The 27,701-nt window shown below is 37.7% G+C and overlaps 1 protein-coding gene across 11 annotated transcripts in view; it reads left to right on the top strand.

Annotated features, from left to right (window-relative positions):
- Nucleotides 1-27,701, top strand: part of Pcdh15 (protocadherin related 15) — a 1,435,070-nt gene that overhangs the window by 971,001 nt on the left and 436,368 nt on the right. For all 11 annotated transcript variants that reach the window (XR_008219809.1, XR_008219808.1, XM_052744717.1 and 8 more), the window contains one exon: nt 18,741-18,901. Coding sequence is in view for 9 of the 11 variants with exons in the window: in XM_052744717.1 (XP_052600677.1) it covers nt 18,741-18,901 (161 nt within the window). In the remaining 2 variants the exon portion in view is untranslated. The remainder of the gene's footprint in view (nt 1-18,740; nt 18,902-27,701) is intronic.

Below are 27,701 nucleotides of genomic sequence, written 5' to 3'. Positions count from 1 at the left end.
GAAATCCCCAAATAGATGCAGTATAACACAATAAATTAAAATATAAATGAGAATAAGTGAGAAAAATAAAATGAGATATGAATTCTCCTAGTTTTATCTGGACATTGTCTACTCATTTGGAAAGGACATACTGGAACATAAATGTATCATTTCCACCCTGGTATTCTCAAACCCCGTTCCGATCAACAGTTATCAGTTGAACTCTGGCCCTCTCATGGTGGCCGCCGAGTCCCTTGATGTTTGTGTTTGATTGGGTTACACCTCTGTTTGACATGACATTTATATCAGTGCCGGCTTTTGCCTTCCATTCTCTTTATTAGCGCATTAAACTGTGGAGTGAAAACATGGCCCTTTTCCTGTGTATGTCATGCTGCCTTTTAACTGTGAAACTAATTTCAAAAGGCTATAATTAAAGGGCTAAAGGACAGTGAAGTGGGAGCCCTGTGTCATCCCCTTTGGTCTCTCAGCCTGGAAATACTAATGGGCACATGTTGTATATAGGCTGCGTGCTGGTTTACAATCCTCATGAGCTCTTGATCATGCTGAACCCCTGTAAGGAAAAAAAAAAGCGGGGGTGGGGGGGTTGGGATTCTAAGAGAAGATCATCAGAGTTGAATTTAGGTGAATATATGTCATTTATACACAGGAGACATCCAGGGAATGAATAGTTCTCAAAGAGGTGAGTTTGAAGTCAGTTTGTGTAATATCTTACACAAGAATAAACTTGTCTGGCTTCATATAGCAATACCAATAACCTGAAGGCAAAACACACAGATGGCAGGTGATAGCCAGGGACCAGGATGTAAGGGAGGACTCCACTCAGGGCCCTCAAGTTGTGGTCAGTGATTCACCTCCTCCTTCTTCGTTAAGAAGGATGTGAGGTAAATCACATCTGTACATGTGTGCCCCCTTTTAGGTAAATACAGGGAACACAGAATTTTCCTACACCTCTTTCTTTTCTTTTAAATTAATTTTTAAAGTTATCATGCAATAATAGGCTTCACTATGGCATTTTTATCCGGTATTTAGTTTCTCTCAGTCAGAAGAACCTGTTTGTGGGCACAAAACTTAAGTCCTTGGGGTTGGGGGAAACCACCTTTACCTGCTTAGAGCTACTAAAATCCTTAAAAGGTCCCCTGCCCCTTGACTCTTACAGCTTCGTATTGGTGGAAGTGTTAAGGCCACTCCACGTAGTTAAAAGGGAGGTTTATTTTGTGGGGTAACTTACAAGTAAAAGGATAGGTTACAGGGTCCGGGAAAGGTGTATTGCAGTCCAGCGGTGTTCTCTGGAGAACTCTGCTCGGTCTACCTCCAGCGTCCATGATCTAGGAACCAAAAGAGCCGGCACATCCAGATCTCAGGCCTTCAGGGCTCCTGTCTTGGCCTCACCTCATAGGCATGACAGGTACCAGAAGCCTCAGTGGGGGGTCAAAGCTGGAACGGCTACCCACTACAGCTTTGTGTGATGATGTATTAATGCTTAGAACCACATACTTAGCACTTGTATGCTGCAAGGCACTGTATATATTCACAGGACTTAAAATACATCCTAATATGGAACAAAACTTACTCCATTAGAAGACAGGAAAACATATTATACAGTATTATATTATGTATAGCCATACCTTAAAATATGTATGTATGTAATGTGTACATGCACACATGCAGAAAAGGATATTAACAATTTAGCATCTTTGTTTTTCATATGTATGCCTGTTTTCTAAGATGTTTACATACTTAATATATTGCTTTATAACATGCTATCCTATACAAACATATAAATGAAGGTGTATTGTGTAGTTTAGTCACAGCATGCCTCAGACCCTGCCTTACCAATTTCTACACATGCTAAAATTAATACAAAATCATTACCTATTTCAACCTTTGGTGGTCAAAGGTGGTAGTATGCCCTATTGAATCCAGAGCATTATTCATGCCAGAAAACCACTCTGCCACCTAGCTACACCGCCAGACTAACTTATGCTGTGGATATCTGTGTGCTGTAAATGGTTTGCTCTGATTGGTTAATAAATAAAGTGCTGAATGGCCAGTAGCCAGGCAGGAAGTATAGGCGGGACAAAGAGAGAGGAGAATTCTGGGAACAGGAGGGCGACCAGCCCCTGCCATGAGAAGCAAGATGTAAAGGCAGAACTGGGAAAAGGTACCAAGCCACATAGCTAAACATAAATAAAAATTATGGGTTAATATAAGTGTAAGAGCTAGTCAGTAATAAGTTTGAGCAAATGGTCATACAGTTTGTAAATAATATAAGCCCCTGTGTGTTTAATTGGGTCTGAGCGGCTGTGGGCCCAAGCGAGACTGGAGAAAACTCCAGCTACAAACTTAAGCTTCTTTACAATATCTTTGTTTATTATAACTTTAAACTTGACCTAAGAATAATTGCACAGTGTTATTAGACCTATGTTCTAGATATAGTTTCTTCATACATATCATCATTTTCTATATTCTTTCTTTCTCCACCTAATTCCTCATTTGCTTTTCTTCCTGTAGTTTTCCCCCCATCATAGAACACATAAGACATCATTTTTGTCCCAATATAATAGGACTATATGGAGTGTTCTAAAGTACATTCTAGAACAGCCCTGTACCCCATATAGCAAGGGTAGAGATGGTATTTCCATGCACAGTAATAGCTCTAAGGTTGAATTGCGGGCATTCAGAATCAGACGTTAGTAATGTCTTCTCTACAAACAAAGGAGCTTCCTATAGTAAGAGCATGAAGTAGATAGGGTCAGGAAAAGGGTACTGCAGTGGGTCAGACATGGTAGACAGAAATAGTCCGCAACCTTTTGAAAATGAAATGCAGATTGCCTTAAAGAGTTTGCGGAGACTTCCAGCTTCTTTCGAAAAGGTTGTAAAATGGAGGAAACGAAGGATGAAATCAGCGCATACGTTTCTCTGAATTTTTCCTCCTACAATTTTCTTCCAAATCTGATATTCAGGTTTTTATCTCCAACTTTATTTAGTTATTGCTGTTTCATTACCTTTCATAGTGGCCATTAAACTTTGAGTCTGTCCCACTGCAAATGTATTAGTATGTGCTAAGAACTTGATGGTATTTCCTGCTTGGGGATTTTTCTAGTCTTCGCTGAGGATGAAAGCCTTAAAGCTCAATACAGCAGTGCAGGTGTGCTGTATTTGGGAGATAGGTTGACAAGAGGTGGGCTTGGTGGGTAATTTCAACAGGAAATTATTGGTGAAATTATTAAGGCCACTCCACGTAATTAAAAGGGAGGTTTATTAGTGGTGTAACTTACAAACGAAGGGATAGGTAGGTTGTAGGGTCTGGGGAAGACGTAGCGCAGTCCGGCGGTGTTCTCTGGAGAACTCTGCTCGGTCTAGCTCTAGCATCCAGGGTCCAGGAACCAGGAGAAGGTGGCGCATCCAGATCTCGGGTCTTCAGGGTCCTCTCTTGGCCCCGCCTTGTAGGCCTGACAGTTACCGAAGCCTCATTGGGGGTTGGAACTTCCAGATCAAAGCTGGAATGGCTACCCACTACAGGAAATAATATGCCTGGGATATTAATGAGATAAACAACTTTGAGTGTATCTGTGAGTGTCCTTCCTGGGAGTATGAAGTGAGGAACCTCTCCTAAATGTGATACCATCTCACCGCTGGTATACCAGACAAAATAAAAAAAAGGAAAAGGAGAAATTCATTCGTCTCTCTGCTTTGCTGCCATGCCTTCCCTATCAGGATGCCTTCCCTATCAGGATGGATTGTACCCTCAAACCTTGAGCCAAATAAACCTTCTCTTCTTCAAGTTGCTTTTGGTAGAGTGAGAAAATCAGTAGAAAAGATGACAAGAATTTCAGGAACTCCCATAGCAGAGATATGGGAGAGGCGGCTGGATGGCCCATTCAACAACCTTGTAAATCGACTCTCACCTGAAGTATCCTCCGCTCAGAGTTGTAGGGAGATTAAGGCAGAGTGTGCTGACAGTTTGCATGGACCCTGGCTAGTTTTAGATAGCTTCTAAGTCAAGACTAAAAGAGATTTGCAGAACTTTTGTGCCTAAATTAAATTGAAAATAATAATAATAATAAAATAACAAGCAACTTAAATTATTAAACAAAATACTCAGATCTTAAAAGCTGTATTGGCATTTTAATTCACATATTGATGATAAAAAATGTTATCACACACCTCCCTCTCCCATCCTCTGCTTGAGGTGGCAGCATTTCCACTTCCCATCATGGTCCTTGACAGGCAGGTCATTATATTGTGGAAAGACATGGGAGTGAGGGACAAGCTTAAGATACTGTGTGTTATGTTTTCCTTTCTACCAACAACTCCAATTGGAAGAACACATGAAATTGCACAGCAGGAAGGAAAGAACATTTTTATTAAGTTGTTAAATCCTTGAGGGAAAAATAAAAGGTGTCTTCGTTTCCAAACAGCTGTTTCTTCCCTTCCACAGGAAGACATCCTTTCAGCCTAGTCAAATCTTTTGTGACATTAGCATCATGCCTGTGAATATTCGCTGTTGATTGAGGAAGTGAAGAACTGTTCATGTCATCCAAGCTGATGTTCACATTATGCAAAAGCTCTGTGCTGTGAAAGCAAATCTAAGCCTCTTTCTCAGAATCTTTCTTCTCCTCTCAATCTGCTTTCACATCCCTGCTTCTACATGTTCATGTGTATGTACGTATTTCTGAGTATATGTTTTCTTGTGTACACAACAGCTGTTTCCCATCAACATACCATGCTCCAGATCTGTGATGTGGGGTGTAGTCTTAAGGCTTGGATGGAAAGAGAGAAGTAGTGTTGATATTGTAGTTCACATTGTTGGAAGACCTTCCACCTCTTGAAGTTAGAGGAGAGGTGTTGTGGGGGATGTACTAATAAAAGACAGATGTCAGAGAGGTGGTAATGAACCACTACTCAAGAATATTCACATGTCTCAAACATGAACAGAAGACAGGAGTTGAAATAAGTCTTTACAATTCAATACAATATAAGATGTATTATCATCAAATGGCCCAAGCACCAATAGTGAAATAGTACTTAACAGTGTAAAAATTAGTTCTCAACATCTATCACATGTACTATGGTTCTTTGAGATACTGAGATCTTTCTATAATGAAAAATACTTAGCTGAGAATAACGAACAAATGCTTGTGTACTTACTGTTTTCTGAGTTCTTATTGTTTCTTTTATAAATAAGATAATTAAGGAATGTGTATGTGATATATGAACTTCACTCACTTGTTAATTATTTCCCTCAACTAACCAGTAGACAGAGTTATAAAAAATTAACTTTCAAGTAGAGTTGACTAATTATATAAACAGACTACTAATACTTTAATGAGCATATGAAGCAAGATTTACATAATTCTTTCATAATAATAAATTTCACCTTAATTTGAACCTATGTATCGGATTGTGAAATTAACGCTTTGATAACTATTTACCCAGTCCTGGTGAGATGTGCTGCAACTATGAACTTTCTAACAACCAATAACAAACGTATTTCTAGCCCGAAGTTTCAAAATGTGTGTACGTTTAATAAAAACCCACTACATAATAGAACTCTAATTTACTCATTAATCCATGAAGCACTTACTAAATGGAACAGAAAAATATAAGTAGGAGAAATATATACAATATTATGTGTAAGTCAGTAGCATGGTGAGAGAAAGCATGAGTTAGCTGATCTTGGAGAGACGTTTACAGCAAAGAAGAATTAGGCATAGGTCACGAGGCAGGGAGACTAAGTAGGGAAGGTGGCTGGTGTGATTAAACAAAACAGCAACCAGCTAGAGACTGAAAGGACAGAATCACGTTAGACATTTTGGAGCAGTGTAAGGATTTAGCTTCTATTTTCTGGGGCATTAGAAGCCATTCGAGAATTTTGAACCAGCATATTTTTGAAGGATAATTTTAGCAGGTGTGTTGAAAATAGACTAAGGCAGAGTAGAGTCTGCAACATGAAGACCATCTGGGGATTTACTGCAATAACCAGGAGAGTGTTGGCACAGTCCAAGCTGTTAAAAACAATTTTTAAATTTATCCAAATCCTGGTTATATTCAATATGTATTATTTTCTAGTAAATGGGTAAGAGGTGTGATAGGAAGTAGATAATGATAAATAATCCACTTAATGCCTAGAAAATGAGGATCACTTAAGCTGATGCAAGAGAAATAACAAGAAAATGTATGGAAAGACCCTCCCCCCGGCTCCCTTAAGTCAGAAATCAGTTTGATTCACTTATTCTGTGAGTGGGTGCTGTGGAGAGCAGGGTGTGAGTTTTGGAGCAGGAGAATAGTGTGGATGGTGACTACAAGTTGAGGAACATGAGTCAACTGTACATAGGACTGAGTAGGACAGTGGAAAGGAGAGATGTTAGAAAAAATACCATGGACACTACAGTGTTTGAGCAAGGAGATGAAAAGGAGCATAAATGAGGAAGAAGGAAACCGCAAGGTGAGGTGATCTGAAACTGAGTAGAGGTGTGTGAGGAGGGAATGCTTGGCTGTGATACAGTGCTGATCTTAGAAGCTGGAAATTGAGAGCTGAGGGTAGAATGGAGTAATTGGTGACTCAGTATCTTAGAAAAACTTGTTCCTATGGTGCCGGAATTAAAGCTTCTCTACAAGGGAAAACTCCTTCTCACAGTGGCTCTCCTTGTGAGATGTTTTGGATTTTATTATATTCATTGTTTGTGTATTTTGGTAACATTTCCCTTCTGTATTCCCTGCTGTACCAGTGCATGACTACATCTCCTGTCATTTCCCATGCCCCACTCTATTAAGCATTCCTTTACTGAGCCCACACTGGCTTCCGTGATTGGTGGTTGACATTTTCTTGCTGACACGATGATACTATAATTGGTACTTTGAATTGCCTCCAGGGGACAAAAATCAACAAATAAATAAAACGACCTCATAGTAAAATTTTGGGATTGCATTGTGCATATATTTGAAAAGCCAGAGATACGTTCTTTTCTTATAGGTGGGTAATCCACATGGCATGTGGCTCATCCATGCCAAGCATAGCATCACAATTACCCAAATTAGCACCTGCAGTAGCGTGAAGTAGATGAAGTGCAGGTGTGGAACATTGGACAATCAAGTGGCTCAAGTATTTAATCACCATGACAACAGCAGTAATTATGATCCTATTTGCTTTCTCTGACAACCCTAGAAAATCTACATAGCCAAAAAAAAAAAAGTGAAGTTAACATCTATCAAATACACCAAGAATATGCATGGGGATCCTGTATGTCTCCCTGACAGCTTTGAAGGAGTCCCACATCTTTGTGTATCTGTAAATGTTTGACAGATGGAGGGTCACATGAGTCCCCAGCCTTTTCTTTTCTTTTAAGCTAGAAAAAAAAAGGCAATGAAAACATAACCAGGAATAAGTAAGACATTGAAACAGAAGATGAGAAATGATGTAGTCAAACGTGAACCTCTAAATCCCGTGTACCTCTCTGGCCACGGAAGGTACCATTCATTTTCCTTCCAAGTACCTAGACCATGATGTCTATAATTAATTGTCCTGTACTCACTGAACTTGGATAATTTCTTTACAAGCTCATGGTTTTAAACTTGGTCATACTTAATCCTTTCCCTGAGTCTGTTTACTAGGATTCAGTGTGGAATATGTTGAATATGTTGGCTATAATCTCAAAGGTGGTATTTTCTTTGAGTTCTTAGTGGCATCCTACAGTAGAACAGTTTAAAATTTTTCCATTTTTTTCAAGCATATTGCAAAATCAGGTTCTCAATGGAGCATCAGAATCATGCGGTTGACTTGTTAAGTCAGGTGTCTGAACCCCTCTCTCTGAGGTCCTAATTCAGTGATAGTGTGATGTATAAAAAGCCACAGATAAGCATTTCTAGTAAGTTTATGTACAAAACTGAGGTCTATGTCTGGGATGATACTTAGAGAAAAAAATGCTAAAAGATATGATTCCACAAATAAGAATTATAGACAAGGAATGCCATCAACTAGAGGCCAGAGTTGTATTTACAACGTCAGAGCTTGTCACTCTAACAAGATCCCTAGTGAGTCATAGACACATTACAGTCCAGAAGCACCACTTTAGAGAAGTTGAAAGCTTCAGGGCGATTGAAATGTGGAGTAGATTCATGTTTATGCATAACCTGATAAGCCACCCTTTATCATATTCTTCCAGCTTGACCAGGAGTCATGCATAGCAACAGGGTTTAGCAAGCATGTTGTTAGGAGAAACATCTATCATCCATGAGGAGCTTCATTGCTTATAGCATTATTCAAGATGTAGGGAAGGTAGTGAGGAATGGGATGGGTGTCCTGAATCAATAGAAATTAAAAACTCCCTAGCAGAAGTTGACCACAGTGTCTCAGCAAGGAATAATTCATATACATAGACTCAGCAAGATGGTTTTGCTGAGGCGGACCTGGCTGCCTTTGTCCCTGAAGGTTCAGCTAAGCAGCAGCTAAGGCAAAGTGGAAATCAAAATGTTCCATCCCCATAGGGCCAATTAGCTTTCATTTCCAGTCAATTTAGAATGTTTTGGGAGGATTTATTTGTCTGTTTGTTTGTTTGAAACAGGGCCTCACTATGTAGCATTGGCTGGCCTGGTATTTGCTTTAGACCAATTGACCTTGAACTTATAGAGATCTACCTGCCACTTCTTCCCGAATGTTGGGATTAAAGGTGTTCACCACAATGCTTAGCATTAGACTGTTTCTTAATGGAAGGGACATTGTCTTCCCAGGGGTAGATATTGTTTTGTATGAATTTGAGTTATCTCTATAGATTCAACATCATGTGTTCAGAGAATTCTCTTCCAAAAAAAATCTTTCTACCTTTTCATGCAGGCCACACCATCCTTCTTCCAATAAGGGAATGTATGTGGAATCAAAGGAGGAACAGCATACACATAATATTATTGATTACCATAAATAGTTCCAGGTGTAACAGTTGAATTATTGTTGAATAAAGATGTTGAAGTTGCTTGAAATATTCTGTGAATTCTCTGTTGATATTCTATAATGGGCAAATGTCCTCTCTAAATTATATTGTATATGTAGAAAAACCTTGATTGAATATATACACTGTCAGAAGGAAGAAATAATTGAGCAAAGTCGATTACAAAATTAAGACAATACAAAACCAGTTACTGTCTCTACACTGAAAATGAATCATCCCAACAGAAAATTAAGAAAACTGCCCCATGCATCAGAGCATAATAAAAAATAGGACACTTAATGGTTAGGTTAACCAGGAAAGTGAAGGTTTACATAGTAAAAACTACAGTTTTCTGAACCCACATCAGAACTTCACACTGGACACCCAATGCATGCCTGGGATTAAGCATTTTAACGACCAAATGAAAAATGTTCTTAAAATATTTAAAAGAAACTTATTCAACTTAATTTGATCTTAAAGTGGTATTTAAAAACTCATAAAAGCTTAGAGAGTTAACTTCATTTGTAGTTAAAAAGTTCACTGAATTCAGTTTGTTTGACTTGTTCAGCTTCTTCTGTGATACCTAGCAAAATTTTTGCTATTCTTCATTTTTGTACTTTATTACTCTTTAATGGTCAAGCTTCTGCATATTTATTTTCCCAGGATGGATACTGTGATAGAAAAATGACAGCTGACTTTCATAATACATAGGTCCTTAAAAATCAAATAATATATGCATGCATATTTATTTATGTATTTATTTATTTTTCCATGGGTTTGGATTTTATTACCCAAAAGAATTTATACTAGGTAATTTTAAAATCTGAAAATATATTATCAGTTTTCCATTTTATACATATCATTCTGGGAATTATGTAGGGAAAAGAGATGTGTTCACTAACCACAGGACATGGGAATTGTCCATCAAGTATCATAGAGGTGGCTCCAAGGATTCCTTAAGTACAATAAACTCCCCAATGACAGAATAAACAGTAATGGAGAGAGAAACCTGGCTGAGGCAGCTGCTACCTCCCTTTGCATGTGCTCTACCTACCTCTACTCTTTTTTCATTTACATTTTTTTCATTTATTTTACTTACCAACTACAGTTTCCCTGCCCTCTTCTCCTCCCATTCCTCCCCCTACCCTGCCTCTTATCTACTCTTTTCCCTATCCACTCCTCCTCTGTATCAATTCAAAAAGGGTTAAGCTTCCCATGGGCTTGAACAAAGTGTGGCACATCAAGTTGAGGCAGAACCCAGCTCCTCCCCCTGCATCATGGCTGGGTGAGATAATCCAGCATGGGGAACAGGTTCCCAAAAGCCAGCCAAGTGCCAGGGACAGGTCCTGATCTCACTGCTAGGAGTCTTATTAACAGATCAAGTTACACAACTGTCACACACATGCAGAGGTCCTAGGTCTGTCCCATGTAGGCTCCTTAACTGTCGGTTCAGAGTCCATGAGCTCCCATGAGCTCAGTTCAGTGGTAGAGCATTTGACTGCAATTTTTATTTAATAAGGCCTTCAATGACTGGTTTCTGGAGGCAACTTACCTGTGAAATAAAATCTCTCTATGCAATATGTTTACTAATTGTCATTCAGTGTAGTCACAAGAACCTCATGCTTTTTGTTGATTCTTTGAATGAATTTAAAAATGAGAAAATGGATTTAATTTTAGAGTTGCAATCACTCAGAATTCTTTGAAGAGTATTAGAAAAGAAAATTGCATTTTTCTACAAATTCATCTATGACATTAAATATTGAAAATACTTTATATCATGTTACAAATTAAATCTGAAACTATCAGAGAAACAAGGGGGGAGTGAAATGTGTTTACATCCTATCATGCTGTTTACAATATAAACACAGCTTAGGTTCAAACAGAAATGTAAAATTATAGGAAAATAATTGAAATCATTAGAAGATATGCTCACAGCAAATCAATCCACCACCATTTCTATTGCCTTTTCCTATATCAATATGACAAAGAAATCTGTATATTATACATGAATTGACTGTTTCCACACTTGAGAGCCTGTCAAAACCTGCAGATGGGGCAACATGAGGAAGAGAAACAGGTCACAGGAGCACACATGCTCGGAGAGCAGCAGGAGGGCTTCTCAGGTATGGCCACTGGGGACATCATCTCACCTTAGTCTTTATCTCAGTCTCAAGTGAAAGAAGTGTGAGGTGGGCACATGGCAAATTAAGTCTCCTCTCTCTCCTCTCTGTCTCCTGCCTTCCCCTGTGCCCCTTTCCTCTGTTTCCTGCTTGAAAAGACTAAGTTCTACATTCTTTCTTATGTTAGGAAAGATGAAGGCAAGAGAAGGATTGTGTTTCATCCACATTTCTACTTGCATTTGAGAATCATCAGTCTCAAAAATGTTATTTGATTTCAAACTGCATCAATGTGATAGTCTTGCAGTGTTAGGAAGGTGTGAGCCTTTCTCACTTTCATGTCTGCTAATTGGAGGTGCTGATGGTCACTTGGTCTATCTGTCTTATCACCTTCTCCACTTGATCCAGTAAACAAATCCTACCTTTCCTCATTTGACCTCAGTAATATGACCTCCATTGCTCACTTGCTTGTTAACATTTCCCTTTAACCAGCAAGAAATACCCTTTGCCTTCTGACAGATTCTTAACAGTAACTGAAAATAAGCCATCCCTGTTTGCTGATTCTGCGTAGTCTTTTGTATAGACACAGCCATTTTCCTGTTGGCTTTCATATGCATCCATCCATCTATCTACCTGTCTGTCTGTCTGTCTATTATCTATCTATCTATCTATCTATCTATCTATCTATCTATCTATCTATCTATCTATCTCTACCTCTCTCTCTATCATCTATCTATTTATCTATCTATCTATCTATCTGTCACCTATCTATCTTTGACCATCTGTTTCTTTATATGACTTTGTGAGTGTATATACATGTGTGTGTTTATGTGCACCTGGAGGGCAAGAGAGACATGAGGTGTTTTCTGTCATTCTATGCACATTCTTTAAGGAAGTATTTCTAGAGTTAATATTTTTCTGGCTGGGATAGAATCCAGCAAGCAACAGTAATCCTCTTGTCTCTATTCTGTTAGACAGAAGGCTTAAAGTAGAGGGCATGCAAGAACCCCACAGTTGCTGGATTGATTCTGGGATCTGAACCATGGTTTTTATGATTACAGAGCATTTTTAACTGCTGTTTCATCTTTTCAGCCTAAATTTTATACTTTTATCCCATCTCTGTATAAAAATAGTATGCATGATACTCACAATTTAATGAAAAATAATAACTCCCTTATAAGCTTAAATCTCCATGCAATACCCATAACATAGATAAAAAGTATTACTAAATAGCTATGTACCTCAACTCACATTATTAATGTATCATAATATCCCATCTTGCTGATTATAAGAATCTGGGAAATTTGCTAAAAAAATATCACAGAGCTAGTATGATTTGGAGTCAAGAATTTTAACATAGACCTTTGCCTTTAAAACCTATTTTATCTGTTACTACACAATGATGTTTTCCAAACTTAGTGTCTTTAAAAAATAAACATCTATGATTGCATAGGGGCTTTTGTTCAAGCTCCAGACCCACAGGGAGGTCCTTCACTAAGTCTGCTAGGACTGTGATGAAAGAGTTGTCATGACCACAGCATTAAGGAGGCATACACTTCCAAGTTTACATGGATCACTATCAGTTACTTTTTCTTTGTGGTTATAACTGTATGTTCTTCAGTGACTTGATTGCTATCAGCTGTAGGCCACTCATACTTCCTAAGAGCTACTCATAACTCCTTGCCCTGTGTGTGTCCCAGTGTACCTAAACTTCTCTATCAGAGTCATCAGGGAAAGAGGGAAACTTGCTAAGATAGTCACTCAAAGGTCATGTAACATGTCCCCTGTAAATCTCTCCATGTACATATAGCTTCCTATCACTTTCCCACCTCTTTTTCTGTTAGAGGCAAGTGACAGGCTCTACCCACACAGGGCACCACACACACAGAAAGCAAGACTTAGGCCTCACAGTGACTACTGAAGTGATTGGCCAGGTTAAAGACTTTTCAGCTCCTCGGAACATAGGACCGACTTTACACTACACACTCCTTGCTCTACCCCAGCAAGAGGAGGCATCACTGTTGCTCCATGGGGTAAGTTCTCATACCTCACTGCCATGCTGATTTCAACTATTGAATCCTCAATGCCCACTGGCTTATGGGATGACATTGGCCCTAGGGTCAGGTCATTCATAAGTGCATCCTAGTATTCTCCAACATCGTATTTCAGTCATTTTCATTTTAATCACTTAAAATTTTGTTAGGAAAATGTGAGAGCATCGAGCAGCATAAAGTGGACTTCTATATCAACAATTTTTATAGAGAGTTTCCAGATATTTGAAACGTAAGTTCAAAGGTTTTCATAGTTAAGAATCTGTTCATGTGTTTCTAAGGCAGTAGCAATGTAGAGGGCCAGAGGAATAAGTGGCAAAGAAGAATACTTGCATGTGAGATCTATATCTTCTAGTTGGGTCACCTTAGATTTCATTTCTTAGGACAGAGAAATGTTGAGAGAGCAGAGAGGCTCTCTTCTCTGTCTTTCTCTCTCCCTTCCTTCCTCCTCCTCCTTTGATCCCCTTCTATCGCGCGCGTGCACACACACACACACACACACACACACACACACACACACACAGATAAATGAATATACACAGATGCATAGATACACACAGAGAGATACACACAGTTGTAGACACATAGAGATATACACACATATACACAGATACACACAGAGAGAAATACACACACATACACAGATATATACACACACATACACACAGATAGATACACACACAGAAACACACACAGAGATACACTTACAAAGATATACATAGATACACACATATACACAGATAGACACACACAGAGATACACACACATGTACGGATACACACACAGATACACATAGAGATAGATACACACATAAACACACACAGAGATACACACACTTACAAAGATATACATGCACACATACAGATACCCACATACACATAAACAGATACACACATGCATACACACACACACACACACACACACACACACACACACACACACTTGAATGCTAAGTTTCTTCCTGGTTCTAGATTTTCATGACTTAATTCCTCATTAGATAAATGAAAATTGAGCAAGTATGCACAATTTGCATGAGACTGCATACTGTATATTTATTTACTTAATACTTAATTTACAAGTAAAGTAGACATTATTTGCTGACTAAATATCAAGGTTGCTTTACTAGTTTCAAAAGAAAAAGCTCAGGAGGGAAAAAAGCCTCTATTTCTAAACTTTTGTACATGGAATTTTACCAAATGCTTGACACATTATCTATTAAATATCATGAAGTTAAAATAAGTATATGAAATATATTATACCCTAAGAAGTCTGTACATTTTAGTAAAGTATTTTGTCATGACTTTTGCTCTTTTAATATATATATACATAATTTAAATTGCAGCAAAAACATAATTTTGCCAAACATCGTGTTTTTTTATATGAGTTTTCACATGTCTACTATTTAACTGGCAGGCACCATTATTCATCCTTAGAAAGAATGACAAGCTGCTAATAGCCTCTTAGTATTTAAATCACAATTCAAGTAAAAATTGTATTAAAACTTTTTTATGAAGTTGCTAGAAACAGGTATGCTTCGTCACACAAAGCAGTGTCTTGTGTAGATACGGTAAGTGCAAGCACCTAACTGACCTATAGAACTTGTCTCTAAACCAAGAAGGGAGAAAATCAGATGACAGACTGTTTCTGTGAGCATCCTAGAAAGATGTAGGAGAGAAGATTCATGTATAAGAAGAATCTTGTTTTAGTCTACTGATCTTGGAATCCAGTTCCTGTTTCTCTGTTTTTGTTTTTCCCATAGAATAACATGTGCAAGAAAGCAAAATGTTCTGTGGTTTTACAGTGTACCATTTTTCCAAGTGGGTAAAACTAGGGAAACATTACTGGGGAAGCTGAAGGAATTCATAGTGTTTGGACACCTTTGGGTAATTAATTGATCATGGCATCGTCTAGGAGGCTGTATGTAATACATGTATTTAGAGTTTGGAATGAGCCCAATCAGTCCATTATTCCCTCTCCCTCTACAATATATTTTTAAGCTTCACAAAATTAGGTTAATTAGAAACACAAAGGTCCTCCCCTCCATGCTGAGGCTTCCTCAATAATTTTAGAGAGTGATCCATTTGCATTGCAGCCAGTTATTTAAGGAAATTAAATGACTTGCAAAGGAACAGGAGATATCTGGTTGTGAACCACTGTACTTCCAAATCCACTGTCTCTGTATTGCATTTATACATGTATATTATGTGTCCCAACTGAATATCTCTTGTCACCAAATGAAGCCTCCAATTCTGGAATGAGTTACAACTAACAGAGTTGTTGGTCAGAGGGGCCCCATGGTAATCTCTAAACAATCCAGACTATTGCCAAGGCCATTGGTTTCTCTCTAAAAACAGATGATAAGGCCCCGTTTCTGAAGACAAAAACGTATACTATTCATTGAACATGGAGAAGTTGAGCTGGTGCCTACCTAGAGCCTTCATCCTATTGATTCATGATCATTGTGCTTTGCATGTTGCCACACGAGAAAGGTAAAGACCAATCCAGCTACAAACCCTCTCATCTACAATGGTGGCCTGCCTGCAAGATAGGCTGGTACAATGGTGACACAAAGCTTATAGGAGTAACCAACCCAATATTGTATTGAATTTAAGGACCACACCATGAAATGGAGTCCTTTCCCAACACTACTACTTGGGTGGCCCAGAGCCTGAGACTGGATAGGCCAGAGACCTAGGGGAAACCCAAATGCTATTGTTCTGCTAAAGGGATGTAGCAATTAAATGATTCCTAATGACATTCTGCTATACTCCTCAGTGTCTTGCTCAGCCGTCATGAGAGAAGCTTCCTTCTGCAGGGGATAGGAACAAATACAGAGACCCTCAGCTGGACAATGTTCAGGGAGTAAAAGACCTTGGAAAACTTCATCCAAAATGGGATGTCTCCATCATATCTCTCCCCTCAGGGTTCAGGGAACCCTGCAGAAGAGGAGGTGGAAAGCTTGTAACAGCCAGAAGGGATGGTTTACACCAAGGAAATAAGACCTTCTAAACACAGCAGGGCTGGCATACATATGAACTCATAGAGACTGTAGCAGTATGCACTGGGCTGGCAAGATTCTGAGTCAGATGGGGTTGTGATGATGAGAGGGGAAGTGGACACATGCTTCCATACCTACCCCAGAAGCTGTCTCCAAATGCTAACCACTTTCAAAGGAAAGATTAATTTTCTTTGATGGAGTCTCAATGGGTTTACAAAACATTCCTAAAGGCAGGCCCCATATCTGGATGTAGATGGCCAACACAAAATAAACTCAATAGCATTTTTGGAAGTTCTTTGACTCATAATGCTTTGAAAGAACTTTATTGTTGTTGTTATTGTTATTATTACTACTATTATTATTTACCTTACATGTCTTTTGAGTATATATTATGGTTTCTAGTTTGTTTTTATGGAATTCCTGTGTGTATGAACATGTGTATCTCTGTGTCTCTATGTGTTTCTTGAACTTTCTTTTTGGCTCTTTTTCTTCTGTTTGCTTGTATTGTCCTATTTGATTCTGTTTCTGTTATATTTTATTATTGTTTTTAGATGCCTGTTTGTTTTCTAAGGAGAGAGAGAAAGAAAGGTTATGAGTTTGAATGAGAGATGGGATGTGAGGAGGATCTGGGAGGAGTTAGGGGAGAGGAAACCACATTCAGGATACATTTTGTGAAAAAAATCTATTCTCAATAATAGAAAAAAACACTATGTACCAAAAAAAAAGGAGTTGAAAAGAAAAAAATCATTGTCCAACCCTGATACGGTAGCAATAAGATAAAAAGAAAAGAATACCATTCTGTCTTCAAGATTTTGTCTCATAAATTTATTGTCTGTTAGCAAACATGCTATCCTTTTAAGAATAGTTGAAAACGTGTAGCCTCTTGGCGAGAAAGAATAAGTGGATATTTGTTTTTTTAAATATTAAACACAAAAGAATAAATGGATATTTGTTTTTTAAAAAAATTAAATACATCTGTTTAAAGACAAAAGATCTTTTCAAAGCAGAAGCACACACTCTAGTATTTGAGGCTGATGAAGATGTCTGGCCATCATTCTCAGGGCTAGCACCACTACAATCTTAACTGCGTGTAAGTGTCTATTGGTGTTATTCAGCTCTTGTTGCTGTGCAGATGGGAAAACACGAAGTGCTTCAATGATAAACATATGGTTTAGGGTAGAAACTCCTGTCCAGTTATTGCCATAATTCTACAGAAGAGAGAAAAAGAAGATAATATCTAGAATTTAGGAACGTGTGATGAATATGCACATCAACAAAACAGGTCCACTTTACAAAGAAAAGCAATTCCTTTCAAAATGTCCTAGACTAAGATAAAGCATATCAATAGTGTTGTTAAGAAATATTTTGTATTCTACCTTAATGTTATTAAAGTACAGGGGGAAAATCAAATGATGATGCAATCTTATTTTGTAGCTATGTAATGATATAATGTTTAGGCCAATTTCCTGCCTTACCAAAATGTGATTGATAAATTTGACATTTTATTTTTCCAGCCCAGCTTCATGTTTGTGGGTTACATATGATCTGCATCCTGTCCCAGGGCAAGGAATTATCTAAATATTTCCATTTTCTTCTAGCATTTAGAAGAGCTCATCTTTATTTTCATGGCTGTGTTTTTTCTATATGCTGTTCAAAAAATATTATATAGCAGAAAGCGACTACTCTGAGCTGTTGCCAGGCGGTGGTGGCGTATGCCTTTAATCCCAGCACTCAGGAGGCAGAGGCAGGTGGATCTCTGTGAGGTCGAGGCCAGCCTGGGCTAGAGTGAGTTCCAGGAAAGGCACAAAGAGAAACCCTGTCTCGAAAAACCAAAAAAAAAAAAAAAAAAAGTAATCCACTCTTGATTGGCAGGAAGATCATTACTGTGTGGTAAAAAAGAAATCTGAGTCACATTGCTGCTGTGTGCTTTCAATTTGTAAACTATGTGGAATCTTTTGCAGAGAAGAAATGTTAGAGGCATGCTCTCTTTTCCATTTTTATTCAAGAGCTGCTTTTAAAAAAGAAGAAACTAAGCATTAAGATGTAAAATCATAAGAGTTTGTCACTGCAGTCAAGTGCCCTAGACTTATCTTTGAGATGAGTGGCTACTGCTGTGTGTCTACGTGGTAGCATTAAGATTTGTGTTTTATGAATTTATTCTGACATGTTAGAACAAGATGCATTTCTCACTGTGGGAAGTCCTGATGTTCCTTTAGTTTTTTATCCCATTCCTCCTCTCTTTCATTGTTAAGATCTCTCTTTTCGTATCAGAAGTCTCACTGAGTGGGTTTGGTATCCTGCTCTGCTGTTACAGTTATTTCCTTTGTTCAGGATAAAACGTTCAATGATAAATCCTGAGAGAAGTGATGGACAGGGAACAGGAGAGACTCAGTGCTGCTAAAGAGAAACAAGTATCTGAAACTCTGCCCCCTGCCTGCATCATCTCCAAACACCATTGACAAACTGCATAATGAAGATAGATATTTACAGCTTTGGGGCCAAGAAAAATAACTTGGTGATGCTTAGTACAATATTGAATGTGCTCTGCCTTGGCAGAAATGTGTGAGCTAGCTGGGTTTAAAAGCATAGTTCTTGCTAAAGAATGCTTTTGAGTAAAGCCTGGTTAAAAATAGCTGTGTTTGGTTTGCAGGTACAATTCTGGTGGACAACATGTTGATTAAGGGGACTGCTGGAGGACCAGACCCCACCATAGAGCTCTCTCTAAAGGACAACGTGGACTACTGGGTGTTGTTGGACCCTGTTAAACAGATGCTTTTCCTGAACAGTACCGGAAGAGTTCTGGATAGAGACGTCAGTGACTTTATTTTTTTCCTCTGTCCCTGTGCCGTAGCTTTAGTATGATTTAAATGTCCATATGCACTATCTATATGGTATTAAATTTTAGCCATATAATTAGATTTTGTTTTCTAGACATAGCAACAAAAGAAAATGTAACTCCTTGGAATAAGAATGAGAAAGGGAGGAGGCATCTGTGTCTGAGGGAATCATTTTAATATACAAGAATTTTGTTCTAGTTCTGAACAAAAGAACACACTACAAAGAATAAAGAGATGATGACTTTGGCCCAGGAGGGCTATCACATAGAACCCCATTTTTCCCCAACAATGTGAAAGTGAGGGTGCTATTTGGCTTCTGGCTGGGGAGGTAGAAGTTGGTGTGTGCCATCTCATTTAGCTACTAGCAGTTAGAGTTGGAAGGAGGAGACTGAGCATCATGTTTATAAGGCTGATAAAAACCACAGGTAAACCAGAGTCCTGGCAGCATCCTTATTCAGTCATTATCAGGCAATGTGGCAGAAGCATTTCATAAAGAACAGCTGAACTGCCAAAGCTGTTCAATCTATCAGTTCTAGAGAAGTTGACAAAGTATTGTAAAGATTGGTGTCCTATCTCAACCACAAGTATCCCTACCTTTCTTGGGGACAAAGAAGTGAGGGAAGTACACTGGGCTCTGGGGAAACTGAAGCAGTGCAAAGAAGTGTTCACACCTCAGAGTACAAAATCCAAACCTCGGAGGCTGCAGAGCTAAAGCGGAGCTGTTGGGCATCGCTGTGTGGCCACATCCCAGCAGAATAGTGAGTACATGACCCCTTCATCCTACATGGATCCCACACACAGTCTGTAATGGCTCTCTCTGCTTGCCTTTTACTCTGTTCACTATTTCCCTTAGGATATTTGGCTCTTGGCTTCTTGGGAATCACCCTCTCGCCTGCAGCATTGCTTTTAGGGCTGCATTTATCACAGTGGAAGTCTTTCTGTCTACAGTCTTCCTACACACCCACCTGCACTGAGTCATTCACAAACCGCTGCTGACAGGCAGTGAAATAAGTCATGGCTTCCTTTCCACTCCTAGACATAAACTGATATGTGTCCCTATGGAATTTTCAAACTCCCCCAGCATTCTTTATCTCTCCCTCCCCCCCTTCCCCAGTTAAACTCCCTCCCCATTTTCTTCCTTTCCCTCTTCACACCACCTGATTCCTACTATATTCTCCACACCTCCCGGAGCTCCTCCTCCTCTCTCCCCATGCTCTCTTTCTTCTTTCCTGACTTCTGCGATGACTTCATGTTATAGAGATGCACATCTAAAGATTCAGAGCTAAGATCCACACATAAGAGAGAACATCCAGTCTTTGTCTTTTGGGGTCTGGGTTACTTTACTGTGTAATGTTCTCCAGTTCTGTCTATTTACCTGCAAATTTAATGCTTTCATTTTCTTTACAACTGAATAGAATTCGGTCTTATATATGTACCAGTTTCATTATCCACTCATCAGTCAAAGGCATCTGCAATTTTCATTTTCTAACCTTTGTGAATAAAGCAAGCATCTCTACAAAAAAGAAGTTGAGCCAAGAAGGGGTGTAGATGGGTCACGCCACAGATTTATCTTTAGCTTATAGAGAACCCCCCAACACACACACACACACACACACACACACACACACACACACACACACACACACACACTGATTTCTATAATAGCTGGATCAGTTTGCAATCCCACCAACAGTGAATGAGGACTCATAGGCATTTATTGTCAGTTGTTTTGTTGATTTGAGACAAGTCCTTTTCTACTCCTATAACTTCTAGGGTATTGCTTGCATATATTTTCTTCTAGAAGTTTTAGCATTGCAAGTTTCACACTGGGGTCTTTGATTCATTTGAAGGTGATTTTGTGTCAGTGAATGATATGGGTCTAATTTTGTTCTTCTGCAAGTGAACATCCAATTTTCCCAGCACAATCTGGTTGAAGATGCTGTCTTTCCTATGGTGTGTATTTTTGGCATCTCTGTGAAACATGAGATGGCTGTAGTTAAGGGAACTCCTGTTTTGGTCTTCCATTCACTCTCTCCCATTGTTTTACTTTCCTATTTTTGTGATGGTGCCATGTTGTGTTTACTACTATAACTTCGGAATGTAGCTGTCATCTGGTGTGGCAATCACTCTAGTATCATTCTTTTTGTCCAGGATTGCTACAGTTCTCTGGGGCCTTTTGCTCTTCCATATGAATTCTCATATATCTTTCCTATTTCCTTGAAGAATGGTGTGTGTATTAATTTTGATTGCATTGAATCTTTAAATTTATTTTGGTAGGAAGATTATTTTACAACATTCTACCAATCCATGAGCACTAGCAGTCCTTCCTTGTCTTCCTCAATCTCTGTCTTCAGAGACTTAAACTTTTTATCATAGAGGCCTTTTACCTCATTGGTTATGTTTATTCATAGATATTTTTTGAAGCTGTTGTTAGATGAAAGTGTTCTCATGATCTCTTTTTCTCAGAATGTTTGTTATTGATATATTTTTAAAAAGGCTACAGATTTTTATAAGTTGATGTTGTATCTTGACGCTTTGCTGAAATTCTTAATTATCTTTAGAAGTTTTATGGTAGAACTTTTGGGATTTCATCCCTGATATCATAATCCGCAAATAAGGTGAGGTAACTGAGATTCAGCAAAGATGCATGCATGTGATGACATGGCTTCTCTCTCAGCCTGGAGGGTGGGTGGGTGGTGAGGGATTAGGCTCTTCTGTCAAACTATGTAAGAAATCATATGGCTATGACTCCCACAAGGGTCTGAAGTGGCAGTGTGCGGTAAAGGTCTTGGGTCAGATTAACCAGTGGCTATTCTTAACAATATTCCTTGTTAACATTTTCCACTAAAAATTGTGGAATAAGTATTTGAACATGGTTTGAGTGCCTGTTTATCACAACAAGATTACATTTATTATGATGCTGCCCAGTATATGTGTATATAAATATATTAAATTTTAATTAATTTAGAATGTATCCCTATTCAAAGTGTAAATACTGACAAAGCACACACTATTATAAATGAGTGAATTATTATGAATGAAAACCGAACTATACTTTCTTGTTAAACATGGAGTATTTGCCAGAAATATAATCCTTGGAGTTGGTACCAAATAATTTGGTTCATTCCTTTTATGAATATAATGAGCCATAATAAAAAATATGAATGATTTTCATAGCCAGGCCAAGCTGATAATAATGTTTAAGCCTACAAACAGCTGCCAAGCTCCATGCTACAATCATTGACTTTGCATTCGTTCAAATTATTAAAGAAAAAAAAAACTACCACGGAAATGTTTTACTGGAGATGATTCTCCTGTATTTTAGACATACCATGATACTTTCCTAAAATTTAAAAAAAAGTCAATGTTTTGGCTCTGTGTATTCTTTACTCACTTCTCTATAGGTCTGGTTCTTTTTGTGCATTTGTATTGTTTGATGCTACATTTCTGTCTTTCATGTGTTATTTTAGTTTTTGATGTTCATGCCGCCCAGTTCCACAGTAACAGTTTTCCTTGCTTTCCTTGTGTGTTTAGGATGACTTTAAACATACACATTTGTGGATTTTAGTGTGATATTTCAATATGTATATACAATTTATAACGTCAAATCCAAGTAATAAGCCATGGTTGATTTTCCATCTCCTCTCATTACTGTGTGTGAAGCCTTTAAGTTTACTATTCTGTTATCTAGAAAATAAGCAATAGCTTACTGTGGAATATCACACACACACATACACACACACACACACACACACACACACACACACATACATACATACACAAACTCTTAGGAAGAACACCTAATGTTACTTCTGTCTGTCTAACTTGTGGTCCTGTACACCAGCCTCCTGTTGCCAGGCCCACCACCACCCTTCCCATCAAGTGGTAATCACTATCATAAATTCCAACCTACTGTATCTAGAACATTTATATCTGAGAGAACACAAGTACTTCTCTTCCCCTATCTAGCTTTATTTCATTTACCATAAAGTCTTTTAAGTCCTTCGGTTTTGCTATATGATAGAGTATCATTTCCTTAAATGTCTAAGGAAGTTTCTATTATGCATATGTACCACATTTTCTCTATCTACCATTCTGTGCTAGGCACCTAAGGTGATTCTACAGTCTAAATACTGAGTGTATTCCACAGCAGGCATAGACACAGGGTTTTTCTTTGATATGCTGAGGTCATTTTTCCTTTGATATATACCCAGAAGTGGGATAGCTGTGCCTTGCGGTACATCCACACTTTCCCCACGATTGTGTTATATCTGCATCCCCAACAAAAGTGTATGAGCATCCCTCTTCAATTCTCAGTAGCACTTGCTACCTTTTGTGCTCTTCATAACAGACATCCTAGCCGAGGAGAGATGACGTTTCAGTAGTGAGGCTTTGGACTTACATTTCCATGACAACTAAACTAATGAAATTCATCTCTTTTTAAAACTTCTTTGGTCATTTAAATTTTCTTCCGAGATGTGTCTATTCACAATTTTTGCATGTTTCTGTTTGAATTCTTTGGACTTTTTTTCACATTGAGTCTTTCAAATTCCTCAAATATTCTGGTACTAACATTTTGGGTGACCATTTGGCAATTTCTCCATTCTATTAATATATGACAACTTGGATCACCCTGTTGGTTTTCTCCTTCGCTATACTGAAGCTTCTGGGTTTGACATATTCTATCCCCATTCGGCAAACTTTGCTTTTGTTTCCTCTACTTTGGAGAATACTATCATTAAGGATGAACAGTTACCATATCAATGCCTTCAAGATCAATGTTAAACCTCTTGTTCTAGCAGTTTGTTTTAGAAGTTGACCTCTGATTCATTTTGAGTATTTTTATAAATTTGAGAGAAAGAGTCGAAGTTTCCATCTTCTATAATGAATACCAAGTTCATAAGCTGACTGTATTTATTTTATTTCAAATTGTTGATATAAAGACCAACTAAAGAGTCGTTTATCTGAATGACAAATAAGAGATTTGAGGTCATGCCAAGTATGTTTCTTCAGTTATATTTCCTTTTTAAACCACCAGTAATGGAACTCTTTTCTAGAGATAGATATCCAAGACAAGTTGTCTGCCCTCTGCCTGCTGAGGCTATGAATGATCCCATATTTGTATAATCATGGCTATGATTATACATAGAGCAAAAGCATATTTAAATGTAAATAAAAATATTTATAAATTAAAAGTTTTAAAAATAGGCTAATTATTTTAATAAACATTTCATAGGAAAATAAAAAATATAAAAATTGCCAAGCTCCAAATATTTGAATTTGATTATAAAACATTTGTAAGAGATTGAATGAATATAAACTCTTTGTCAGTTTTCAAACATTGATTTGACTATCATTTTTTTTTTTTTTTTTTTTTTTTTTTTTTTTTTTTTTTTTTTTTTTTTAATTTATTTTAATTTATTTTGCAATACAATTCAGTTCTACATATTGGTCACGGATTCCCTTGTTCTCCCCCCTCCCGTCCCCCTCACCTTCCCCCCAACGCCCCCCCCCATTTGTGTTGTTTCTTTTTTTTTTTTTTTTTTTTTCCCCTTTTCTATTTTAATAAAAAGGAAAAAAAAGAAAAAGGTTATAACTAACAAAAGAAAAACTATATACAAAAGTACAATGACTATATACAATATATACAAGTAATAAATGTCTAAACAATGTCTAGTCCATTTGTGTTTGACAAATTCAGAGAAAATAATTTCATTATCTATCCTATTTTGTTAAGTCCAAAATGTATCTAATTCACTTTCTATCCTAATTAATCTTCAACTATAACTAACTAACCTTCAACTATAACTAACTAATCTTCAACTCCCTCAGAGACCCAAGAAGGAAATAATATTAGCTAACAAAAATAAAAACAGAAAGTGCATGCAAGCAACTTCCAAAAAATTTGTGAGTTGACAGAAACAGCCAGCTGCCTGGACAGTCACCTGAGGTTTCTCCACAGTGTTGGGGCATCATCTTCAGCCTATAGGCTTAGCATATCTGACAGACTCATTTGTGAAGTAGGATGTACACAAGGTCGACAGTTCAACCTCACATTGGGTGAGAGCAGTCCATGTACCAGAAACACCTGAATTCCACTAGTATCATTTTTTTCCTCTATTTTTCCTTTGTGTTCAGTTCAGTTATTGCTTCCTAAACAGGAAAATTATAAAATCACAAGTCAGAAATGATAAAAATCAAGTGTATATAATAAGAGACTTAAGAATCTTTGAAAGACCAATTTATTATCTCATAAGACCAGTATTCCTTAATCACTATAAATTATGAAATGATCACTGTTGCTATATAATCAACAATTAGATTAATAAAAGAAATCTGGATCTCCTCCAATCATATTACATGTATCTTGAAACTCATTGCAAAGATTAGAAGCCCTTGGTCAGTGACAGTGATGACCTAAGAGAACCCAGCACCTTCAGTTCTCTGAACTGCAGAGATGCACAAGGGGTTTCATCTGTTCTGCCCGGGTCCCTCTTCATTTGCTAGCTGTGGCCACTCATCACCAGTTGCATCTGTAACTACATCCATCAGCATCACTCCTTTGTCAGTCTCCTTCCTCCCACTTGGAACCCAGGACAATCTCACTGTTCTCTCAACCATCATCTTAGATAGATGCTAAAGTTATTTAAAATCTTTTAAATTCTTTGAGAATTTCATATTTGTATATACTGTATCTTGAACATATACACTCTCCATTTTTTATATTTTTGTTTATTTATTTATTTATTTTTATAGCCCAATCAAAGTTTCCCCTCTGTCCTCTTCTCCCAAGCCCTCCTCCTGACCTCCTCTCCTCCCCATCCACTCCTTCTCCTCTGTTTCTCTTCAGAAAATTATAACATGAATTGCTAAATGGTCTTTTAATAAAAACCTAGAGGTAGAATATTGGGGTGAATATTAAAAGCTCAGAGAGACAAAGGAACAAGCCACCTCCTACCTCTAGGACTCCTTAGCCTGCAAAGCTTGCCTCGGCCGAAAGACTTTAGTTCCTGTCTCCTCAGGCCTTATATACCTCTCTCTGCCCACCATATCACTTCCTTTTTAATGCTGGGATTAAAGGCATGTGACTTCCCAAGCAAAGGCATGAAATCTCAAGTGCTGGGGTTAAAGATGTATCCAACCACTGCCTAGCTCTGTTTCTCTCCTAGACTGAGTCAATCTCCTCTAGTCCAGGGTGGCTTTGAGCTCACAGATATCCAGAGGGATCTCTGCCTCCGAAAGCTAGGATTAAAGGTGTGCGCCACCCCTGCCTGGCTTCTGTTTAATCTAGTGGCTTGTTCTGTCCTCTGATCTTCAGGCATGCTTTATTTGATACACAATATATCACCACAGAAAATGCAGACCTTTCATGGATATCAGCGAGCCATTTCTACTCCCTCCTCTCAACTTCCTCTATATTCTTCCCCTTCATGTCTCCATCTCAAATTCCTGTCTTCGTTTTTATTTTACTACCATGTTTGTGATAATAGGGATGAATTCCCACCAAGAAACAAGCCACAGATCCATAAATGATATGTAAATACAAATCAGATACTGGTATATAATGACTTATTCTATACTCCATGACTTTCACCAGTCTGTTTTATCTTCATTGTGATTATTTATTCCTCTTTGATATAAATTTTACAGAATTATTCTTAATATCCAAGGATTAGGTCACATTAATTTCAACCAACCTAGAACTTGACATATAACAAATACTATTAAAAACTGTGAAATATCTATTAATTTTATGGTTTTCCAATTGGTATTTTGTTCTTTAACTCCTATAAATATACCATTATTTATTAAGTTTAATTTTTGAAGGAGTAGACAGCACTAGGCATTTATTACCTCTGTTTCTTCATTTGCAAATCAGTTTCAGGGATGAACTATATATCTCAGTGGTAGACTGCTTGCCTACCATATGTGTGGCCTTGGGTTTAAGCCTCAGAAATGTAAAATATATATTTCTAGAACACCTTTTCACCTCTTCCCTTTTTAATGTAAAATACCAATAATTCTTCATTCTACTGAGGTAGTAAGTAAATCTATAGGCAGAAGGAAGAGGACATGGCAAAACCCTTCATTCCTGTAAGAATTTGACACACTTATTTATACTCTGAAATATAAGATCAAAGCTTACAGGTTTGCAAAAAATATTTTCATTTAAACAATGAAATTTCAAATCATTAATCTTCAGAGAATAGGTTTCTAAAAATATTAAATTCTCCTTATACCATAGAGGAGTGTTATAATCTATAGTGTTGACATCAGTGACTTCTTTTGCAAAACTTGCCTTCACATGCTATATTAAGTGATTGATTTTCCATATTTTTACATGCAAAATCCCTACACACTTTGGAATGTTTCTTCTTCACCTCATGCTCTCAATATTACTTTCCAAAGATAAACTTCATAAATTGGTGATTTATATCATTCATTCTACACAAATTCACAAATACATAGACATACAGGTATGATTTTGTAATACTACATTATGATTTCATTTTGAAATTTAGGTGTATATGAATGTGCTTATTTTAAACATATACACAATACAACTTATATGTTGCATGTTTCTTTGTTTCATAAATAGAACAAGTAAAGAGAATTCAAGATGAAAGATTATCCAAGAATTACCATGGCTGGCTTTTGCCAGTCGCTGTGAAAGCTCAACCACAATTCCCCCGACACTTCTGTAAGCATTACAGAGTCCCTAAAATCTCTGACACTTCCATAAGCATTACAGAGTCCCTCAACTCTGATTAATC

The sequence above is a fragment of the Peromyscus californicus genome, unplaced genomic scaffold, assembly GCF_007827085.1.
Source record: "Peromyscus californicus insignis strain IS unplaced genomic scaffold, ASM782708v3 Scaffold_19__1_contigs__length_69161282, whole genome shotgun sequence".
Lineage (NCBI taxonomy): Eukaryota > Metazoa > Chordata > Mammalia > Rodentia > Cricetidae > Peromyscus > Peromyscus californicus.
This window is presented reverse-complemented; position numbering and strand designations above follow the sequence as displayed.